The sequence below is a fragment of the Nannospalax galili genome, unplaced genomic scaffold (assembly GCF_000622305.1).
Source record: "Nannospalax galili isolate Female #2095 unplaced genomic scaffold, S.galili_v1.0 scaffold885, whole genome shotgun sequence".
Lineage (NCBI taxonomy): Eukaryota > Metazoa > Chordata > Mammalia > Rodentia > Spalacidae > Nannospalax > Nannospalax galili.
Window position 1 is genome coordinate 450,521 of NW_008354025.1, and position 20,895 is coordinate 471,415.

General features: G+C 38.6%; 1 protein-coding gene across 1 annotated transcript in view; it reads left to right on the plus strand.

Annotated features, from left to right (window-relative positions):
• Positions 1-208: 208 nt before the first annotated feature.
• The window catches only part of LOC103748507 (ankyrin repeat and sterile alpha motif domain-containing protein 1B), a gene marked incomplete at its 3' end in the record, with an annotated part of 501,190 nt that continues 480,503 nt past the window's right edge, over positions 209-20,895 (plus strand). The window contains exon 1 of the mRNA XM_008851154.1: positions 209-390. Within this exon, the coding sequence (XP_008849376.1) occupies positions 257-390 (134 nt within the window). The remainder of the gene's footprint in view (positions 391-20,895) is intronic.

The window sequence follows — 20,895 nt, forward strand, 5'->3', positions numbered from 1 at the left end:
TGGCTCTGGGGGCGCGTCGCCGACCGGCCAGCCCCTCTGCCCAGACCCGGGCTGCTCCCCATTGTAAAAGCGGCGGCGGGCGGCGGGCGGCGGGGGCAAAGCGTGCAGTTGCCGGCGCTGGGCTCCGGGGACCTCTGCGTGCGGAAGCCCTGGCATCGTCCTAGGGTGGGGCGGGGAGGGCTCTGGGTTTGGGGGAGTGGACCGCGAGGAGGACCCGAGCAGGGAAAGGACTCTGTAGGGAACTCGGTGGGAGACTATGGGGAAGGACCAGGAGCTCCTGGAAGCTGCTCGCACTGGAAATGTGGTTCTGGTGGAGAAACTCCTGTCTGGCCGGAAAGGAGGGATCCTGGGCGGTGGATCCGGACCCCTGCCTCTGTCTAATCTTCTAAGGTAAGAACGGGCGCCAGCTCCGGGTGGCACATCTCTGTATGCGTTGTGATGGGTACGTCCTCCACCTCATGGTTATTGCACCTGGAGGCTGGCAGCGGATCATTCTTAAATTAGGTGGGAAAGCAGTGGAGAGGAGGTGGGAGCCTCCGGGTCAGACTGATGCTTTCAGTGCCTCCATCAATGCGTCAGTCAGCTACTTTTCTCGGAGCTGTCTGCAGAACTTGTACATGTACTAGTGTTACTTGAAGAAAATCGGCATTCCACGAGCTTTCTGTCAGTCACTGTTTTGGTAGATTTGCAGCTTTGAAGCCATCCTCCACCCCCACCTCCCCCAACTATTTTGTCTATTTCAATGAAATTGGAAGAAAAGCTGTTTCCAGCAAGCAGTGACCTCGCCGAAGCTACAACCCTGCTTGGATGTTGCGCCCTTGTCTTGCAGAAGGCATGGGCTGTGCGGGGGGTTATGGTGCCACAAAATGAAGAAAGTGAACCTTTGGAGATGTCAGGCAGGAGTGTGGAAAAGTTGGTGACAGGTTAGGCAGCTTCACCAGCACTTTGAGTTACCAGACTGAGCCGAGGGAAACTCAGGCTGCAGGGACCCAGGTTGGGCGTGGGATCTGTGCTTGGAATATAGAGGCCTTTTGATCAGAACGTGTTGCAGGTAAGATGGTATTGGCTAGAGATTCTAAGACGACATTTAAAAGCCATGGCGAGGTGTTTATTCAGCGGGCAACAGAGATAGGGTTGGTTTGCATATTTGAGAAACTATCAAAAGTTAGATTGGACAAATGACATGGCTTGGGAGGAAGGAAGCCCAAAGAGCATTTAGTAGATGAAATTGAAGGGAAGTGCTTTAGTTCTTGAGTCGTGGCTATTCAGTTTGTCGTGGATATTTATGGAGGTGCCCATCACCAGTCATTTTGTCACCTTAAAACATCTCAGGCAATTCAGCTATACTTGGGGGGAAAAAAGCTTCAGTGATTTCTTGTTTTGTTTAAAATTCCTTTGTATTACCCTTTTAAAAAATTAAAAGAAGAATAACATTTATTTGTGTGTGTGTGTGTGTGTGTGTGTGTGTGTGCGTGTGTGTGTACACAAGTGGAAGTCAGAGAATAACTTGTGGGAGTCATTTCTCTCCCTCCACCATGGAATGGAACTCCAGGGAATGGAACTCAGGTCCTCAGGCTTGGGGGCATGTGCCTTTAGCTGAAGAGAGACGTCTCACTGGCCCCTTGTGCTAATTTTGTTAAGTGTTTAAGACAAACTTTTGAGTGATGGTGTTGTGTTTTATACGTAGGTTCTCATAGGTTGTATTGTTCAGATAGTGCAGTTAATTACTGTGCTGGCTACAGGGAAAAGAAAACGTTATTATGGTCATTTCACAGTGAAATGGCCATAGGTGAAAATGGAGGGATTTAAAGATCCATGTGATAGGATATATACTGAGTGACAGTGACATTTGATTGGAATGATCATTCGTTTCAGAACAATGATTATTTATGGGACAGCTTTTTCAATAGATCTTAGAAAAGATGACTGTTGTATATACTCCCTTGTTAAATATTTTACCTTTTCAAGCACAAGTAGACAATATGAACATTTCAGACTATGGCTTTAACAATTACTCTTAGATAATTTATAGGAAAGCACTTTAGTTACATCTTTAAGTTACAGGTGAAATACATGTATTTGCTAAGGTATTATTGCTTTAGTTCTAAAAATGATTCCGGCTATATGCTAAAAGAAGTTCCTCAAAAATTAATTTCTTTGGCAAAACTCTTAAGGATTCTTTAGCAATGAGAGATAAAGTTAATTTCATTGAGTCAAGTTGAGACAAATGATATTTTAAAAAAAAACTATGACAGAACTCAAAGGCAAACATCTTTTAAACACTCCTCAGTTGTATTATTTTTGAAACAAAAATAGATGACAAATTTTAAGAATCAAATACCAAGTATTTAATGTTAGGAAACACTAAGTAAAGTATCAAAGTCATAACCTGCAGTTCATCTGGAATGAATTTTCTTTACTGCTGGTTTTGTCAGAGCTCAGCAGTTGTAGTTCGATAAGAACACACACAGACAACAAGTAAGACAGGTTTATGAGAGCAGTTTTGGACTAAACTGGAAAAATCACAAACAAAACAAGTACCTATCAAACTTGAATTTATCTGTCTCCCACTGAATAAACAACTGAAACGTGTCTTTTAAGAAAATGAATGGAAATTATATTTGGTAATCTTTTTGTATAAAATGAAATTTATAAGAAGTCACATTTTGAGTAGATATCACTTTATTTCACAAATGATTGCTATCAACAATTTATAGGACAATTGAAAGTATGTTTCTCCATCCAACATAATGACATTTTGAAATATTTGAATATTTTGAAGTGAATTGTGGAATTGGTTAGTCACCTCTTCCCACTTTATTCCTTGTATGGTGCAGTAATCAGGTCAGGCCCTGTGGTAAATGCTAGCATGTCTCATTTCATTTAGTGCTTGTCAACCTTAAGAGGTCAATCCTCATTTCACAGATGAAGGACTAAAGAGAGACAGGAAGGTTAATAACTGTCCAAGGTCGCTTAATTACTAATGCCAGGGATTTGAAATGCAGAGATTCAGATTTGCATTAATTACCACGTCTTCAGTCTTATTCATCAATCTATTTTAAATGTTCTCAAAAGTTTAAGGTATGTGGTCAATTTACAGTCTGAGCATTTTTTAATGCAAGTTATAGTTGCATTTTATTTTTATTTTAAAAAAAAATTTATTTATTATTTTTATTTTATGTGTATGCATGTATTGCCTGCATGTGCATCCGTGTCGTGCAGTTCCCTCGGAGGTCAGAAGAGGCTGTTGGATCCCCTGGGACTGGAGCTACGAACTGTTGTTAGCTGCCATGTGGGTGCTGGGATTCAAACCTGGCTCTTCTGCAAGAACAACCAGTGCTCTTAACTGCTGAGCCATCTCTCTAGCCCCTATAGTTGCATTTTAAAATCTTTAACTTTGTGCTAAGAAAAAAGTATGTCTTGTCTGCATGTTTGAGACTTAATTAGATATGAACTGCAGAAGATGCCTTTGATCACTTGTGATCTAAATGAACAATGGTCAGATCGTGAGGAATTAGGTATGCTGGAATTTTTAGTAGAAGTAAGAATACCCTCAACTATAAAAAGCCTTACTGTCCTTTTCAATAGGGTATTAATAACTGTCCTTTCAATAGGGTATTATTATTATTAATAATAATGATAACAGTATTACCTAGGGTTGTATAGATTAAATGAGGTTGAAAATAATAAATAGCATTGAGCACAGAGGTGTTCATCATTAGTGTTATAATTTCTCATGTAGATCTAAAGCATGGGAGACTGTCATTCTCTTTCTTAAGAATGTAGTTACCAAATATTTGCTTTATATTAGACTGGGAGTATGTTGCTTTAGTAAGTTTTCCATTAGATTCAGAATCATCAAATAGAAAGCAGCCTTTAATCAAACTTCTTACCTGATGTAGGAATTTCCTCCGCAAAAATCCCTTCCCATTTAGTTATTTTGAGCCCTATGAACTTTTCTAGTAACTAGATCCATTCTTTTTTATTGTTTATTTTTTGAGACAGGGTCTTGCTCTATACCTCAGGCTGGCCTTGAACTCAGTATCCTCCTGCCTCAGCCTCTTGAGTGCTTAGATTACAGGCATGTTCCACTGCACCTGACATCTGTTCTATTCTGTTTTTGATGGATATAATCATTAGAAAATTTTCTTATTGAGCTGAAACCCATTTTTCTGTATCTTCCAGAAGCTGGTACTAGATTGACTTCATGAGTCAATACAAACGTTGTTTAATTCACCTGTCAAGACAGTTCTTCAAGTACATGTAGTTAACTATATTGCTTTCTGGTAAATCTGTTCTTTTTCATGGAAGATCTATTGTTATCTTTATTATAATGGTAAAATTTAGGTGTTAAAACTCAAATTTTCCTATTTTCCCCTCTCTCCTTTTCTCCTTTTCATACCCTTAAATTCCACAAGGACCCTCCCAAAATATGACAAGAAAGTAACAAGAAATGAACAATATACTTCGGGTGTCATTCAGAGTGAAACAGAGTGAGGATTGACATTCTGACGAATATAAAAGCAAGTGAATACCAAATAGCATTTATAGCATGATTCTACTTTTATAAGAAAAATAACTGTGACCATTTATAACATACATTAAGAAGTCTAAAATGATGGAACACAAAATGGAGTTAATCATGTTTGAGTGATGTGATTGTGGGTAATTTTTATTTTTTTTAATCTGTGTTTTCAGTGTTCTATAATGAGCATGTCTTATGTAATGAAAATATGTGGCATCCATTAAAGCATGATATAATGAAATTATTTCCACTGTATTATTGATCTAAGCCCTTGCCATAGGTCAAGATTTTCTGAGCCATGAAATTGGTGTTGGCTTACATTGTCAATTAAAGTCAATTAAAATTTCCAGCTGTTTTTTCTTTCAATGACCTGTGAAGCCATGATTCCCACATCTGGTACTTGTGAAAGTGTTGGTTGAATTTCAGTGATTCCTGTTACATTTTATCCTGTTTACCCTGCATTTGTAATCTGTGTATGTCTTTTCAACTCCTGAGTCTGTTTTCCAGAATTTTAATTTCTCGCTCTACATCATCTGAGGATTTAATAAGCATGCTTTGTAACTGGAGTCCAATACACCATAAGATAGCCCCAAATAACCTCTCTTTAGCCTATACATTTTTAAGATGACAGTCTTTATGCTTGATATTTCTCCTTGCATTGGAACCACTTAATAAACTTTTAAGTCAGCTGATTATCTCCTTTATGCCAGTGAGGATATTGTGAGGTGTGAGGATCTTTCTTAAATTCATGCTATATTCTGCTTATGACTTTACTTTGCTCTGTCAAGGAATCTGTTCATTTGTGTGGCTATCAATTCCACCAAAATCAGCCCACTTAATTGTAACTTGTTTCTGTTAGTGAGTCATTGCTGACTCTTAATTTGATGAAAATTGCATCTAATTGTTCTGGGTCTAGATACTTAACACTCATTTTTCTCAAAAATTTTAAATTACATTTATTTCTCTACTGTATGTATATGTATATGGGTATACATGGGCATGTGTGAAGGTCAGAGGACAACTTGTGGGAGTTGGATCTCTCCTTCCGTGTGGGTCTCAGTGATTGAACTCAGGTTGTCAGGCTTGATGGCAACTGCCTTTAATTGATGAGCCATCTCAATTAAAGCTTACATTTGCTTACTTTAAAAGCAGCTAAGTCTTATGATCTTTCTCTCTCTCTCTGAAGTTTCAGGACATCTCTTTCTTTGTTTATTCATTTAAGCTTCAAAATGATTCTTAACAGGGAAGATGGAAGCAAGACAAAAGTTAGGAAGACTCAAATTCTTGACATTGTAACATTGTTAATAGGTGATAGAGAACTTTTTAAAAAGTCTTTTTTGAGACTGGGTCTTCCTGTAGCCCAGCTGGCTTAAAACTATGTAGACCAGGCTGGCCTTGATCTCAGAGAGAGCCACCTGCCTCTGACTCCCGAGTGCTAGGATTAAAGGCATGTGCCACCATGCCTTTGAGCCAATAATAGAGAACTCTTTTTTTTATTTTTTAAATAATACAGAACTCTTATGGTCTAAAACCATTTACAGTTTACACTGCAAGAGCATAATATTACATTAGTGAACTATTAGACCTTGCTTTTTTTCTTTCAAACTTAGTGGAAAGAGCCTTTTCTCTGGAGAAGTATATAGTTCTCTTTTGCTTTTTTTTTTTTTTTTTTTTTTCCTTTTTGGATTGTTCGTCTCACCATCTCCTTTCATCTTTGAAGAAATCTGAACTCATTAGAGCTATCCAAGTATTCAAATTGAGTCCCCTCCCTCCTTTTTTCTCTCCAGATTATATACATGAAATTCATTTCATTTAACTTATATCTTTCATGAGTCAGCTGCAATATCTTCAAAATATCTCTTCCTTTTGACACAACTACCTTTTATTTATTTCTATTTTATGTGTATGAATGTTTTGCCTGCATGTATGAAAAGTGCACCATGTATGGAGTACAATGCCCATGGAGGCCAGAAGAGGGCATTGGATCCCCCTGGAAGTGGAAGTGGAATTATGGACAGTTTTTAGCTGCCGTGTGGGTACTGGGAACCAAACCTGGATCCTCTGCATGAGCAGCCAGTGCTCTTAACCACTAAGCTATCTTTCCAGTCCATGACATAACTACCTTTTATTCTAAACATGTAATTCCTATTTACCACGTACATTAATTGTCACTGATTCTAATTAAGAATTATTTGTATTTTAATATAGCAGTAAAAGTTTGTTAATGCCTTAGATTTACTTGGTTTTCTTAATGCTTCAAAGAGTTGAATGTTAGGTGAGGTGTATCTTGTAAATTATTGTTGAACATGAAGAATTCAATTCTTAAGATCTCCATGTAAAAAAGTAGATCAATAAGAAGTGAGAAGAAATAAATTTCTCGTCACCTTATAGTTTGTAGATTTAGGTTTCATCTCACGAAGCTTTTAGTGATAGGTGTAAGAAGATAAGAGGCAACTAGGAATAGGAAAAATTGTAATTTTCACAGCTATTTGGGACTCTGATATAAGAAACCTGCTTTCACAGATACTGCATTGGTTAAGTGGAATAAATCACAAATAGAGCAGTTAAAACCTCATGAAAATGTTATATCTATAAAAATAGTCAAGTTGCAAGTGGGTTATCTATTTTAGATAGTAATGATGTTTGAGGCAGTGATTGCACCATTATGTTCGGGGATCTGTGTCTGCCAGAGTAAACAGCTCAGCTGCATGATGTGGAGTAAGGAAAGAGGAGAGGGGATTTATACTGACTTCTTTCTCTACTAAGCAGGGTTTTTTAGCTTCCTCTTTAAAACTATGAGTGATGTGTAGTAGTGAGCTAGCACAGCCAGCCTACTCTTTATCCTGTCTTCCCATTTTTTTTTCTTTTTTGTTTCCTTCTGATGCCAGGGGTCAAAACCAGGGCCTCCTACAAGCTGGGTGAGTGCTCTACCATTGAACACCACCCCCAGCTCCTGTTTGGTCCTATGTTGCACAGTTCCTAGTGTACGTGTACCTCAGTGATACCTTACTCAGTGTGGGAGGATGGGAGCAAGACTTCACTGACATCAAGGAGAGTTGTAGAGTGCTCAGCAGTGTGTCTTCTGACTTTAGTAGTCTAGTTTTTTAGGTGACAGTAAACCATTTGATTGGTTCAGTTGTATGCTGAAATAGTTTGTTATACATTTGAGGTAATTTTGGAAATCTTTCCAAGAACCTACTATAGTATATGAGAGTACTGGTATTCTACTTCCTTAAATAAGTATTTCCTTAGTATTTAGGAATTGAAGGTGACCATAATGTAAATGGAGGTTAGAAAAGACTTGTTTCCAACCTATGGACCTGAAAGGTATTTAGTACATTTTAGTGTCTTTGGTTTCAGGTTTAAACATATTGCAGAATGGTTTTAGTTATTAAAATATGATATTTTGGTTACTCATATATTGATATGAGAGATTGTATTTGAAAAAGTGGGCATGTTAGTAGAAGATTCATTTGTATTCTATTCTTCCTCGTACATGTGATAAGCAGGTCATGCAAGCATCATAGGCAGGTAGAGGCACAGTGCCATTGAAGATGCAGTGATTCCTTGGCTCTAAGAACTTGAGGGTCTAGTTTTTTTTCCCCTTACATTACATCAGTAATCCTACTGATATAAAGTGAGTTTTGCACTTTTTTGTAAACTTGAGTGAGGCTTCAAACTGGTATTTTGGGGGTGGATCAAAAATAGGGCCAAAGGATTAATTTTGTTTTCTTAAGTTTATTCTCCTACTACAGTGACCATCTGAATCTGTGTCTTATGAATAATGCTTTCTTATTAAGTGGCACATCTGCATGTATCTAGCTGTAAAATGGAGCATTGATTCACACGTGCTTTAGTTGTTTGGATTCTATTGTGTTGCGAGAGTAGCTTGATTTAAAATGGATAATTTCTTCTAGTTAAGTGAGCAGAGAGTCTGCTTACACTGGTTACCATTCCTTGATCTAAGTGGTTCAGCTCATTACCGATGGCTGTGAGTCTAAACAGGCACCCTTATTTCTTGCTTCCTGATTGGTATTTCTCTTCCCCATGTCCTAGTTCCTTTAAACTCCCTTACTCAAATATCATTCTTCTAGAAAATAAAATACCTCTTCTCTTTTTAATTTTATTTTTCATGTATATTTCAATCGAATTTTTTGTGCATTTCATACAAAACATCTTAATCATCTTTATACCCCCTTCTGCACCAGACCCCCTCCCATAGCCCACCTCACCAAATTTCATGCATTTTGTCATATTTGTTAAGGTCTATTGAGTAAAGTTAGTGTTCCCAGACATCCCTCAGTGCAAATTCATCCACTGGAGTCTACTCAGCCTATCTAGAGTCTCTCCCTTAAAGAAGAGCAACTCTCCCTCATCCAGCAGTAATCAGCTGCTAGTAGTTGGGTCCTACTGCCCATTTCCCCAGTCCTATGCTGGGTTTTTGTCTGCTTGAGTTTACATGGATTTTATGCATGCCGACACCTTTGCTGTAAGTTCGTATTCACAAGGTCCCAGGAGCCTGTACGACTATATTCGTGTTGTCACGCACCTCCTCCCCTGGCTCTTACAATCTTTCTGCCCCTCTTCCTCAATGGTTCCTGACCGTCTATTCTTTTTTAATCACTGCGGCTTCACCCTGGCTGTAGTTTTGTTCTTGCTATCCCTTGCTCACAGGGATATAGATTTTCTGAGCAGTAGAGCTGGGATGTACTATGTGGTGAGAAGTAGATTAAGAACCAATGTTAAACCTTTAAAGGTGTGTCTAGAGAGTGTGCTCTCAATGTCTCTGCCATCAGTGTTAGTATCTCCTTTTAGTTCATGAACCTAGTGTTCTGTGTCTTTCCTGTCTTTACCTAACCACTCAAAACTGCTTTTGGGAGCTGACAGTTGAATGATAGCGAGGTGTGGTTGATTGGTAAAACTTTTAGGAAGAAGAAGCTTTTTATTATTTTCAGTGAAAGAGGAAACAAAACATTAGGCTATGATAGTATAGCTATGGTGTGAAGCTGTGTGGCAGAACTAATGGAATGGACTTTGCTTGGTTTATAAGAGGACGTTAGATAAGGGAGGTCATTTGTCCTTCCTTATAAGACTGAAGAGGAGACACTAGGCATACACTCTACCACTGAGTTGCATCTTCACACCCCTCTAACTTTAATTACTATTTCCAGAAGTCATTCCCTAAATGTATGCATTTGTTATATAATTAAAGGTCACAAAACTTTGCAGTAGAATCATGTAACAGTTTTAATATCTAATGTGGTTTGAGATTCAAATTCAAATATTTTAGATTTATTTTTTGTTCAAAATATTTCATTGCAAGTTGACTTGGCATCCATGTGATTATGTACACATTGCTGTATAGTGGAAGCATCAGAAGTCCTTACCCTGAATCCTAGTTAGCATTTTTTGGCACTGACTTTCCTGCCTTCTGTCCTTTGCTTCTTTGCTCCTTCCCTCCTCCCTCCCTCATTCCTTTTTTGCCCCCTCCTCTTTATCTCTCTTCCTAAAATTAATCTTAGCCTCTTTGGATTCTTGTTTGGTATCTCTTGTTACTAATCTACATTTGAAATATCAGTTTCTTATACAAATATGATAAATATAATATTTGGTGTTTTGGATACACTAGAAAACTTAAAGAATTGTATCTGTTTTGTGTGGATGTTTTATTGCTAGTGTGAAAACGTGGGAGTAAGTAGGAGTGTGTTTGTGGGGAGCAACAGGGATATTCAGGATAGTCTTGGGCTTGGTAACTCTGTCAGTGGAGTACTGCATTGTTTCCTGTTAGTTTGTTTTGATTATTGACCAGAATGGTCTGTCATTCTGAAGACTGGTAGATGCTGCAAACCGTGTCAGGGAAAAATGTGAAGATTTACAAATAGTGGTTAAACTACTGCTCTTAGAACTTTAAAAATATATAGGCTATGCCTAGACCAAACTTACACTAATCAACCAGCCAAATACTATCCAATTAAGCAACTCAGTCAGGACTTCTAGAACTGACTACTAAGAATAGTGCTAAAGTGCTTTGTGGATTCTAACACTGAATGAGATCATCTCTATCAAGTCCAAGTACTAGTAGAGTGATGGGAAAGTTTTGTAGAGTTAGAATACATCGAGATACATGCTGCTGTGGAAGTGCCAAACAGTGCATCTAGAACACTAGCAAAAAGAAGGGGCTATTCTTAATTCCACGTGGGAAGAGTACTCAGGGGACCTTGAAAGAGGAGGTCTTGTAGGATGAGTAGAAATTTACTGGGCTGACAAGATCTGGAGAGAATATTTCAGGCAGAAGGAGCAGCATAGTCAATACGTGTGTGAAAACTTAGAATATAATTTGGTTATCATATGCAGTTTGGTTTATTGGACAAGAAGACTTTGTGTGCTTCCTCAGGGACCTGGAACTTTATCATGAAGGACCTTTTGTTTTTCTTATTTAATGCATTCATTATTCATTTGTGCATGGCTGTTTCAAAAATTTAGGTAAAAGTTTAAAAAAATCACTTATACTCCTGTTGCTAAGACTTTTAGTCTATGTGATGTTGCTTGGTGTTGCTCTCAGATAAAGCATACAATTTTCGATTCTGAGTTTTTCCTTTAATAGTGTATCATATATATTTGTAATGTGATTACAAAGTCTTCATAATTCTTAATGCTATTTAAGATGGAATTTTTAGAGACCTCTTTTATCCAAATAACATCAGTGTATAATACTTAGAAATAAGCATTTTACAGATCTCTCTGGATAATTCCATATTTACATTAAAGTTGGAGAACCACAGATCTGGAGTATATACTGTTATTTATAATCAGACTATATAACTCTTACTTAACCATTTCTATAGTGCTAGATACTTAGATTATAACTTATTTGTTGAAGTCTAAGTAATGTTATGAACATTGTCATGCAAGCCACCTTTTCTATAGAAGAGCATTTTTAGGATATGTATCTTCACGTGGAATTGTTAGTATTACATGTCCCAGATCTGCATACTGTACTGTTTTGTACACTTTGTAGTTGATCTTCACAGCAATCCCATAAGTCTTCATTATGAATCTCATCTGTGTCTATGGGATGAAAAATCAAGAAAATTGACTAACTTGTCCACAGCTATAAAGCTAGTAAGTGGCAGACCTAAGATTCAAATTCAGGCATTTCTGATCCCAGATATCTTCCTAATGTGCCATTTTCCTTCTTGGTTATATAAGGATCAATATATCCCAGGTTTAAGTATAAAAATAGTAATATACTTCAGTATATATGTGGGAAATACATTTTCTGTAAAGTTATACAGTCACACATCTCAGTTCTAGCATAGCTCTCGGTTTTGGTTTCGTTTGTTACACAGTTTCACACTAAGGGCAATGTTTTGCTCTGATTTTTCTTGATAATAGATGAGTAGCAAAACGCATATTAAATAAGATGCTTCAAAATATCTGTGAGTCATTTTCACTTTAAAAGAGAGTGCAATTATCTATTAAAATTTCATATTTTGTGTTTTTTTTTTTCTTTTTGGTGAAGCAGTGAGTTTATCTAGGATTATTTACAGGAGCATGGGTAAGGGGCTATTTGCAGGATCATGGGCAAATTTCCAGTGGCTGTACCACTGAGGAGAATCTCTCCCTCATTTTAGCAGCCATTGACTGCCTGTAAGTCCTCAGGGAAGGACAGGGCTCCAGAACCCCTCTTCTTCCATGAATTTCTTAGGTTTTTGATGTTGTCTACTGTCTGTTGACTTGAATGATGCTTAATACTTTGTTGATCATTGTCTCCACATGAGTGGTGTTAATTTCTCTTTTCCTCTCACACAGTGCTCACCAGTCTTTGTTTTATGATCTACTTTTCTCAAGTCAATAAATCTGAGCCCGTACACAGCTCACCATTAAGCACACGATGAACTCTAGTAAAATGGAGAACCAGGCAGTGAGTCCTTAGAACCTTCTCACCCCCTCTTCTGGTGCTTTTCTGTCCCTTTGCTGAAGTTTCTGATTCTACATTTTCTTTGACTGCTTTCATTGGAAAAGCAGAACTACCATTCTGTTTTACCTTGTATCAGCAATTTTTTCTGTATTTTATTTTTATCCCCTCATAGAATATATTCTCATATTAGCTACTTTTGTGTTGCTATAACAAAATACATGACAGAAACAACAAATGGGAGGAAATGTATGTATGGAATGTCGTAGTGGGGGAATGCAGGGTAGACTGACTCCTTTGTGGCAGTAGGAGGGGAGACTGAGGCTGTTTACTTGGTGACAGAACAGAAAGCTGAGAGAACAAGGCTGGAACAAGAGGCAGATAAAACTTTAAAGGCCTGCCCCTGGTGACTAATTTCCACCAACCAGACTCCACCTTCTAAAAATTCTACAGCCTATCAAAACAGAGCTACCAGCTGCGGAAAAAGTGTTCAAAACAAGAGTCTCTGAGGGACATTTTGAATTCAGAACATAATACTTAGTTTTTCAGAACAGAAAATAATATTAATAAAAAAAGTAAGCAGAGTGGAATGGGAAAAGCCTGAGTCCTGACTTTGAATGTAAGCTCTCTACTCAGTGGGCATTTAGCTCTAGGCAAGTGATTTCACTTCTTTGTGCTTCAGTTTCCATATCTAAAGTGTGAATGTAATGATATGTATCTTGTGGAGTTATAGGATTAAAGACTCAGTCACCCTCCTTATCTATAGTTTCAGTTATTTGTGGTCAGCTATGGCCTGAAAATATTGAATGAACAGTCTCAGAAATAAACAATTCATCAATTTTGAGTAACTTTTATAATATCTATTATTATTCTACATGATTAGTTATTGCCAGTCTCTTACTGCACCTCATTTGTAAATTAAGTTTTACTATAGGCATGTTATGTATAGAAAAAACATAGAAAACTGGGCGTCGTAGTGGATGCCTTTAGTCCCAGCTCTTGGGAGGCAGAGGCAGGGGGGCTCTCTGTGAGATCGAGGCCAGCCTTGTCTACATAGTGAGTTCCAGGCCAGCAGGGGCTATGGGGAGACCCTGTCTCAAAAAGACCACCCCCCCCCAAACAACAAAAACCCCAAAACAAAGCAAAACAAAAAACCCCACCAAAACCAACCAAACAACCAACCAACCAACCAAACAACCCTCCCCCATAAAATATAGTATTTGGTACCATCTGAAGTTTCAGTCATTCTAGGCTTAGAACCACCATAGATAGAGGGGAATAGTATAATTTAGATAAAGCAGCATAGTGCCTGTCACACAGGAGCAATTAAAAATGCTTATTTTTGTTGACATTATTATTATTAAGACATCAATGACTGTGTAAAAAATAAGTTAGTCAATATTCATAATTATGAGTCTATTGATAAATTTCACATAATTTGAATTGGAAATGCAAGGACATTTGCATTGTACTGGGTCATTTCTTTTAATCTCAGTGTTTAGTGATGTGACTATAGGCACTAGAACAATCCATATGAGTGATATTATGTGGCCAGTCTTCTAATTCTAGAGGTAGATGATGCATTTTTTAATTAAACACACCTTTTTAAAAATTAAAAATTTATTTTTTATTATTTTCCTAGTTTGTTTCTCCATTGCTATAACAAAATACTCTGACGAATACCAATTTGGGGAGGAAAGGGTTTATTCAGCTTACAACTCCCAGGTCAACTCCCTGCTTACTGGCATGCTCCCCTGGCCCATGCTCAACCTGCTTTCTTATACAACATAGGCCCACCTGCCCAGGGATGGCACCACCCACAGTGGGCTGGGCCCTCCCACATCACTCAGTAATCAAGAAGGTGCCCCATAGACATGGCCACAGGCCAGTCCAATGGAGGCAATTCCCCAATTGAGGCTCCCTCAACCCAGATGTGTCAAGTTGACACTAAAGCTATTGTGATGGTTTGAATGAAAATGTCCCCCATAGGCTCCAAGTACTTGGACATTTTGTCCCCAGGTGGTGGCGCTGTTTTGGGAGGTCTTAGAAGGTGTGGCTATCCTGGAGAAAGCACATCACTGGGGGTGGGCTTAGAGAGTTCTTAAGCCTTGCCGGATCTCCAGTTGCTCTCTTGTTTCCTGTGCCTGCTGGAAGATGTACAGCTTAGCTTCTGCTGCTCCTCCTTCGGCCACCTCTGCCACCATGCCTCCCCGCCAAGACAGACTGTAATTCCCCTGGAACCATAAGCTCAAATAAACTCTTCCTTCTATAAATTGCTTTGGTCCGTGTTTCTATCACAGCAACAGAAAAGTGACTAATACAGCTATCCAGCACAATTGGTGTGTATATATATGATGGGTGTGGGTACACATCTCATAATACATGTGTAGTGGTCAGAGGACAACTTCTGAGAGGTGGTTCTCTCTTGCCACTATGTGGGTCCCTGGGTTCCAACTCAGGGTGTCAGGCTTGGTGGCAGGTGCTTTTACCCACTGTGCCATCTCACCAGCATATCTTGACACTTTTTAGTGACTGTGGGCAACTTAATTCATAAAATTTCCTCAATTTGGGTTTGATTTGATACTTTCTCCTGATTAGAGTCAGGTTCTGCATCTTTGGCAAGAATGTCGCAGAGGGGCCCTGCGTTCTTTTTACTGTTTCCTGTTGGGTGGTTTGTGATAGATTTGCTGTGCTGCTGATAATGTTTTCTCTAATCACTTGTTTATGATGGAAGCTGTTTATACAGTTACTCTCTTTCTTTCTAGTACTTGTTCCACGAGGCCGTGCCTTTAAACTATGTAACTATCTCATTCCTTATCAAACTATAAAACACTTAGAATGAACTCATGATGTCTAGTGCATTGTGTCATTGATTTTGCTGTGTAAATTCTTCTACTTAGTCAGTAGGAGCCCTTTTAGGCTGGCTTTGTTGGCTCATTCTTTCAGTATTTTCTTGCTTTTAGCATTCTAAAATGTTCCAGGACTCTTCTTTCTCAGCTCCAGGCCTGGAATTAGCCATTTCTTCTAGTGACATGGCTCCTTTTACTGGTAAATGATCACTAGAAGCTCAGATTTGGGTACTAGGTGTGCTCATAACTTTAGTGATGTCCCCTCTCCCGGATGCTCTTAGCTGGGGGTGAAAAATTACAAGTTTATTCAAACACAGAATTTTACATCTGTATCTGTGCATATGTATTCAAAACCCTGAGGCTTTTTTCTTTTTCCTTTTCATGTGTGTGGTATGTGCTGTGTGTGTATGTATGTTTGCACATGTGGGCACATGTGTGTGTGCTGGTGCATGTGTGGAAACCCAAGGTTGATGTAGGAAATCTTCCTCCATCACGCTCCACCTTGCCCCTTTGAGCCAAGGTCTTTTAATCAAACCTAGAGCTTGCTGATTGGACTAGTCTAGCTGGCCAGCTTGCTCCTGGGATACCCTGTCTCTACTTGCCGAGACTGGAATTATAGACAGGCCTCCACACACATCTGTCATTTACGTAACTTCTCAGGGACCAAAAACTCCTCTTTCGTCTTGTTTTGTGGCAAATGCTTTTAACTGCTGAGCCATGTCACCATCCCCAAACTTTGAGTTTTTATTGCTGATGCTAATTCTAGTCTAAATTCTTTCTAGTTTTTCCTTTCCTGTATTTGTAATTTCTTCTGCCCTTTTCTGAGCTGGCTTTTTTTCTCTTTGTATATATACTTTCTTGGTAGAAGCCCCTGTTTGTATGCAGTCTTCTCCACTGCCATCCTCAGTCCTCTGTAATTCTCTCCTATCCCTTTTAGGCTTTGCCTCCCTGTGTTAGAATGTTCTGCTCAGGCACCTCTGGTACTTTCCGTCTCTAACTCCCTATACTGGTCCACATCTACTGGGGCTTACCCATTTCATCCTGGCTGGGCTCCAAATTCACCTTTGCATGTGGACGCTCTCATGCTACTTAGAGTCTAACACCTCTGCAGCCAAGATGCTCCCCTCTGCCACGAACATATAGCTGTCCTTTTGGGGGACCCTCTTGTGTTATGCCAGTCTGCTTTCTTACTCAAGCTCTGCCACTCCACACTGGGTTGCCCCCAGCATAGACATTCTCTTACCCTGGCTTGGGCACTGTCATTCCATCATAGGTCACCACAGCTTTGCCCTTTTCTCTGTTGTGAACCAACTTTTCTCTGCCCTAGTGTTAGTGACTAAATTATTTCAGATGAAAAAGAGAAATTAGGAGAAAGAAAAAAGAAAGAGGGACTAGAAAAAAGAAATGGAAAAGGAAAATTATATAATGTTTCTTTATCAATGGTGATGATGATGGTGGTAGTGATGGTGATATGCCACAGGGCTGTTGGTAATAAGTAGCATGGAGATTATGACCAAAATTTGAGCAGTGTATAGCAATTTCCCCAGAATTTCTTTTTACATTTTTGAAGAGAGAATGATAATTTGATGAGCTGATCAGCACTTTGCTTTTTTTTTTTTGAACTTTTTCCTTTATATTTTGTGGACATGGATTGAGTGGTCCTCCAGTTGAGAGACAGAAATCTTTATGTATTTTTTGCTCTGTTTAGTTGAAAGTCTCTTTTTATCATAATTATCAGTGAAGTGGATTCTCAAGAATTTTACTAAGATGATGGTAATGCAGAAAAAAACATGAAAGCTTTGAGATAGTAGCTGTCATTGGCAAGGAAATTGAGCTTGCAGAATTTGATAAGAGAAGAATTTCAGCAAGTAGATTTTTCCTGTTATGTAATATTTCCACTATGATTTTTAAGATGTCACAATAACGTTAAGTCAGGATATTGATCAGATGTGTTGTTAAAATGGTAAATCTGCACAGGTCTTATAAAAATGACTGTTGCTCCAAATGAACCAGGACAGCAAGTAATTTGTACTGGGATTTTCCAGACTTTAAATTATTATTAGGAATCTATAATTCTTAGAAATAAATCTCAGCAAAGAAACTTCCAGGAAGCTCTTTTGTAAACATTTGGTGTAGCTGAAAATACCATCATTATTTGCAAAAAGTGGGAAAAAAATTGTTGGGAGCATTGCAGAAATAACTCATTGCAGTTATAGTCTTCACTTTAAAAGACCATTCCGCTTTCACGCCAAGTTTAGGAAAATATAAACAGTAGGCAGTATTATCAGTTGCTGCTCTTCCTCTTTAGGTTTGGGAAAACAAGCTCAGTGGAAAATGATCAGAGTTTTAGTTGTAGTACTTAGGAAGGGAATTAAACAGGCTTGGATTTAGAATGTGATACACCTCAAGTACAACTATGCAGGCATCTTCAGATGTAGTGATTTTTTTAATTAAAAAATTATTTTTATTTTATGTGTATAAGTGCTTTGTTGGCATGTATGTAAGTGCACCTGTACAGCGACCGTGGAGGCCAGAAGAGCATGTTGGGAACCCTGGAACTGGAGTTACAGACAGTTGTGAGCCACCATGTGGGTGCTGAGAACCAAACCTGGGTTCTCTGCCGGAGCAGCCAGTGCTTTCAGCCGCTGAGCCGTCTCTCCAGCCCTGAAACAATGATTCTTATTGTTACAGTCTTGTTTTCTTCACATCAATATCTACAATGATGTAGGACCTTTCCTTAGTATTCCATAATATTGCATCTTGGCTTCTGTTTTTATGAGGTCCTTGTAAAGGCTTGTGTGTGTGAGAGTGTTTGTTCATGTGTTTATATGTTTATGTGTATGCAAATGTGTATGCATATATGTGCACATGCATGTAGAGACCAGGGGTTAGCATTGGGTTTCTTCTGTTACTCTTACCTTATTTTTTTAAGACAGTCTCTCAATGAGCCTGGAGTTCGACAATTGCCGTGACTGCTGACCAACAAGTCCCAGGAATCCTGTGTGTCTGACTCCCCAGTGCCGAGATTACAATGCCTGCCTCCATGTCCGAGTTTCTTACATGGGTGCTGGGGATTGAATTCAGGTACTCATCCTTAAGTGGCAAGTACTTACCAACTGAGCCTTGTTTGCCAAACATCTCCTTAGCCTCAGAAATGGCTCTTGAACCAGTTGGTGACATTTCATTACTCTAACAAAGGATTGTGCAGACTACCTATATTGTCTGTTCCCTACTGCCCTTCAACATCTCTCCAGAATTTTTAAATTGTGAATTGACAGATAATTATCTGCTCAGCAATCTAACCAACATTATTATCATTTATCTGGTGGAAGGAAAGGATCCATGTCTGATTGACCATCCTTGAAGTTTTTCTTTCTTGTTCTTTAAGACTGCAGAAGTCTATCAGAATCAAGGAGAAATTAAACACCTGGACTGTCGGAAAGACCAGAAGTCAAAACAAAGAAAGATCCCAGGGAGAGGATATTTTATCACAAACTAGGAACTTCTGGGTATCTTGAACCCAACCTCATTTTAGGGGAGGAAGGAGATAAAAATCTCAAAAATGGCACATATAAAAATATTTATTACCTCAACTATTTTGTAAATTTCTTTGTGTGTGTATGTGTATTGCTGTGTGTGTGTGTGTGTGTGTGTGTGTGTGTGTGTGTATACTCACCTGTGTGAGTATGGGAGTGTGTGGCTCAGAGGACAGCATTGGGTGCTGGTCCTCAGTTTCTACCTGGCTACTATAGGGTTTCTTTGAGCTTCTGGAGATTCTCCTGTCTCTGCCTTCTGTCTCACTATAGAACATTGAGATTACAGATATGCCACATGCCTGCCTTTATGTGGGCTCTGGCCATTCAAGCCTAGGTCTTCATGCTTGTACACTGAGCCATTCCCACAACTTTATTTTGTAAATTTCTTGAGAGAATGAACTCAACTAAGAAACCTTTCTTCATCTTACACCTCCCACTTTTTCTCTGTTATGCTTCTCTTACTTTTTCAAAGAGCCGGAATACTGCATGACAGAATTGGGCACCCTGTCCAAAGCCAGAGTGGTGTTAACAGAAAGGCTATAATTATCAGGGCCTTTCCAACAGAGAAGTCACTCAAAATGAATGCCTACCACTTCTGCTTTTCTACATCATTGCTATGAATACTATCTAGAGCCTTCCATTATTTTTCTTGTGTGTTTTGGATCAATGAAAATCCCATTTGGAAACTTGTTTTGGACTTGTTGATGATGGCCCCAATGTGAGTTGAGAATATTAATCTATACTCATAAGTTTGAATAGATTCAGACACAGCCCCAGGTATTTACTCTTAACTTTTATTTATATTTATTTATTGATTATTTATTTATTTTATGTGTATTTTATATGTATGTTTGCATGTGTTTAAGTGCACTCATGTCATGCAGTACCTGGGGAGGTCAGAAGAAGATGTCAGATCTCCTGGAACTGGAGTTACGGGTGGTTGTCATCTACCATATAGTTGCTGGGATTTGAACCTGGGTCCTCTGCAAGAACAGCCAGTGCTCTTAACTGCTGACCCATTTCTCCAGCCCCTATCCTTTACTCTTTTGGTTATTAACATTCTAGTTTCCCTGTCTCTTTTCTCCTTCATACTTTAGTTGTTGTCCCTCCACAGCTCAGCTGTGTCAGCTTTTACCAGTAATTCCTGTGGAAAGGAAACTAGAAAATGCTTTGTGACTAAAGAGAAGAGAAGGAAGAGAAGGAAGGTGAAGAGAAAGAGATGTGGCTTGGCCCTGGGTATCTCAAGTTAATTTATGTGTCTAATTTAGTTAATACCCATGTGGGCAGATTATTTGTCCTGGAAGGGTAGAAAGGATTTGTGCTCTGGAAGGATGGTCACAGCCCAAAGGAAAGGGTAAAGTTATCCACAGGGACTCAAGATTTCTGGTTCTGACTCTTCCAGCTTGTTTTATGGGGTGGACTTTTTCTCTTAATCTGTGTTTGAAATAGTAAATACTCATAAATGTGAAGGCTAAAAGAATTCTCCATATTCCACGTTTATCCACCACACATTTTGCTCATATTTTAAGTCTCCTGTTCTTTTTGCAAATAAAGCACTCATTTTGGCTGTTTTCCAGATCTGACAGTTGGTGGACATGCTTCAGTAGAGAAGAGGAAATTTTCCCTGCTTATCTACTCTCTGCCGTCTGCCCAAGATAGCTTGTCTGTCAATTGTGACCTGATTTTGAAATAATTTATTAAATGGAGGGATGCATGATGTTATTTAAAATTTTGGTATGACATTGACTTTTAGCTTTTTAAAATAAGCTCTTGAGTAGATTTTCTTGGTGAGTTATATTGCTCTTGGAATTTTAGAAATTTCTTAACTACTTCATTGAATTCAGATTCTGTGCAGTATCAAGTATGACTAATGTTTACTCAGAAGATTAAACAGTTTTTATTAAGAAAATGAAGCCAAGTGTGTTTTTTTTTTTGCCATGAAAACAGCATTTTGGAAATACATTGATTACAGGATGGAGAATTTTTATATTATTAGCTAGTAGACTGCTTAAGAAAACTAATAGACAAATGAATATAAAATGCTTATCTGTGATAATAGATGCCTTT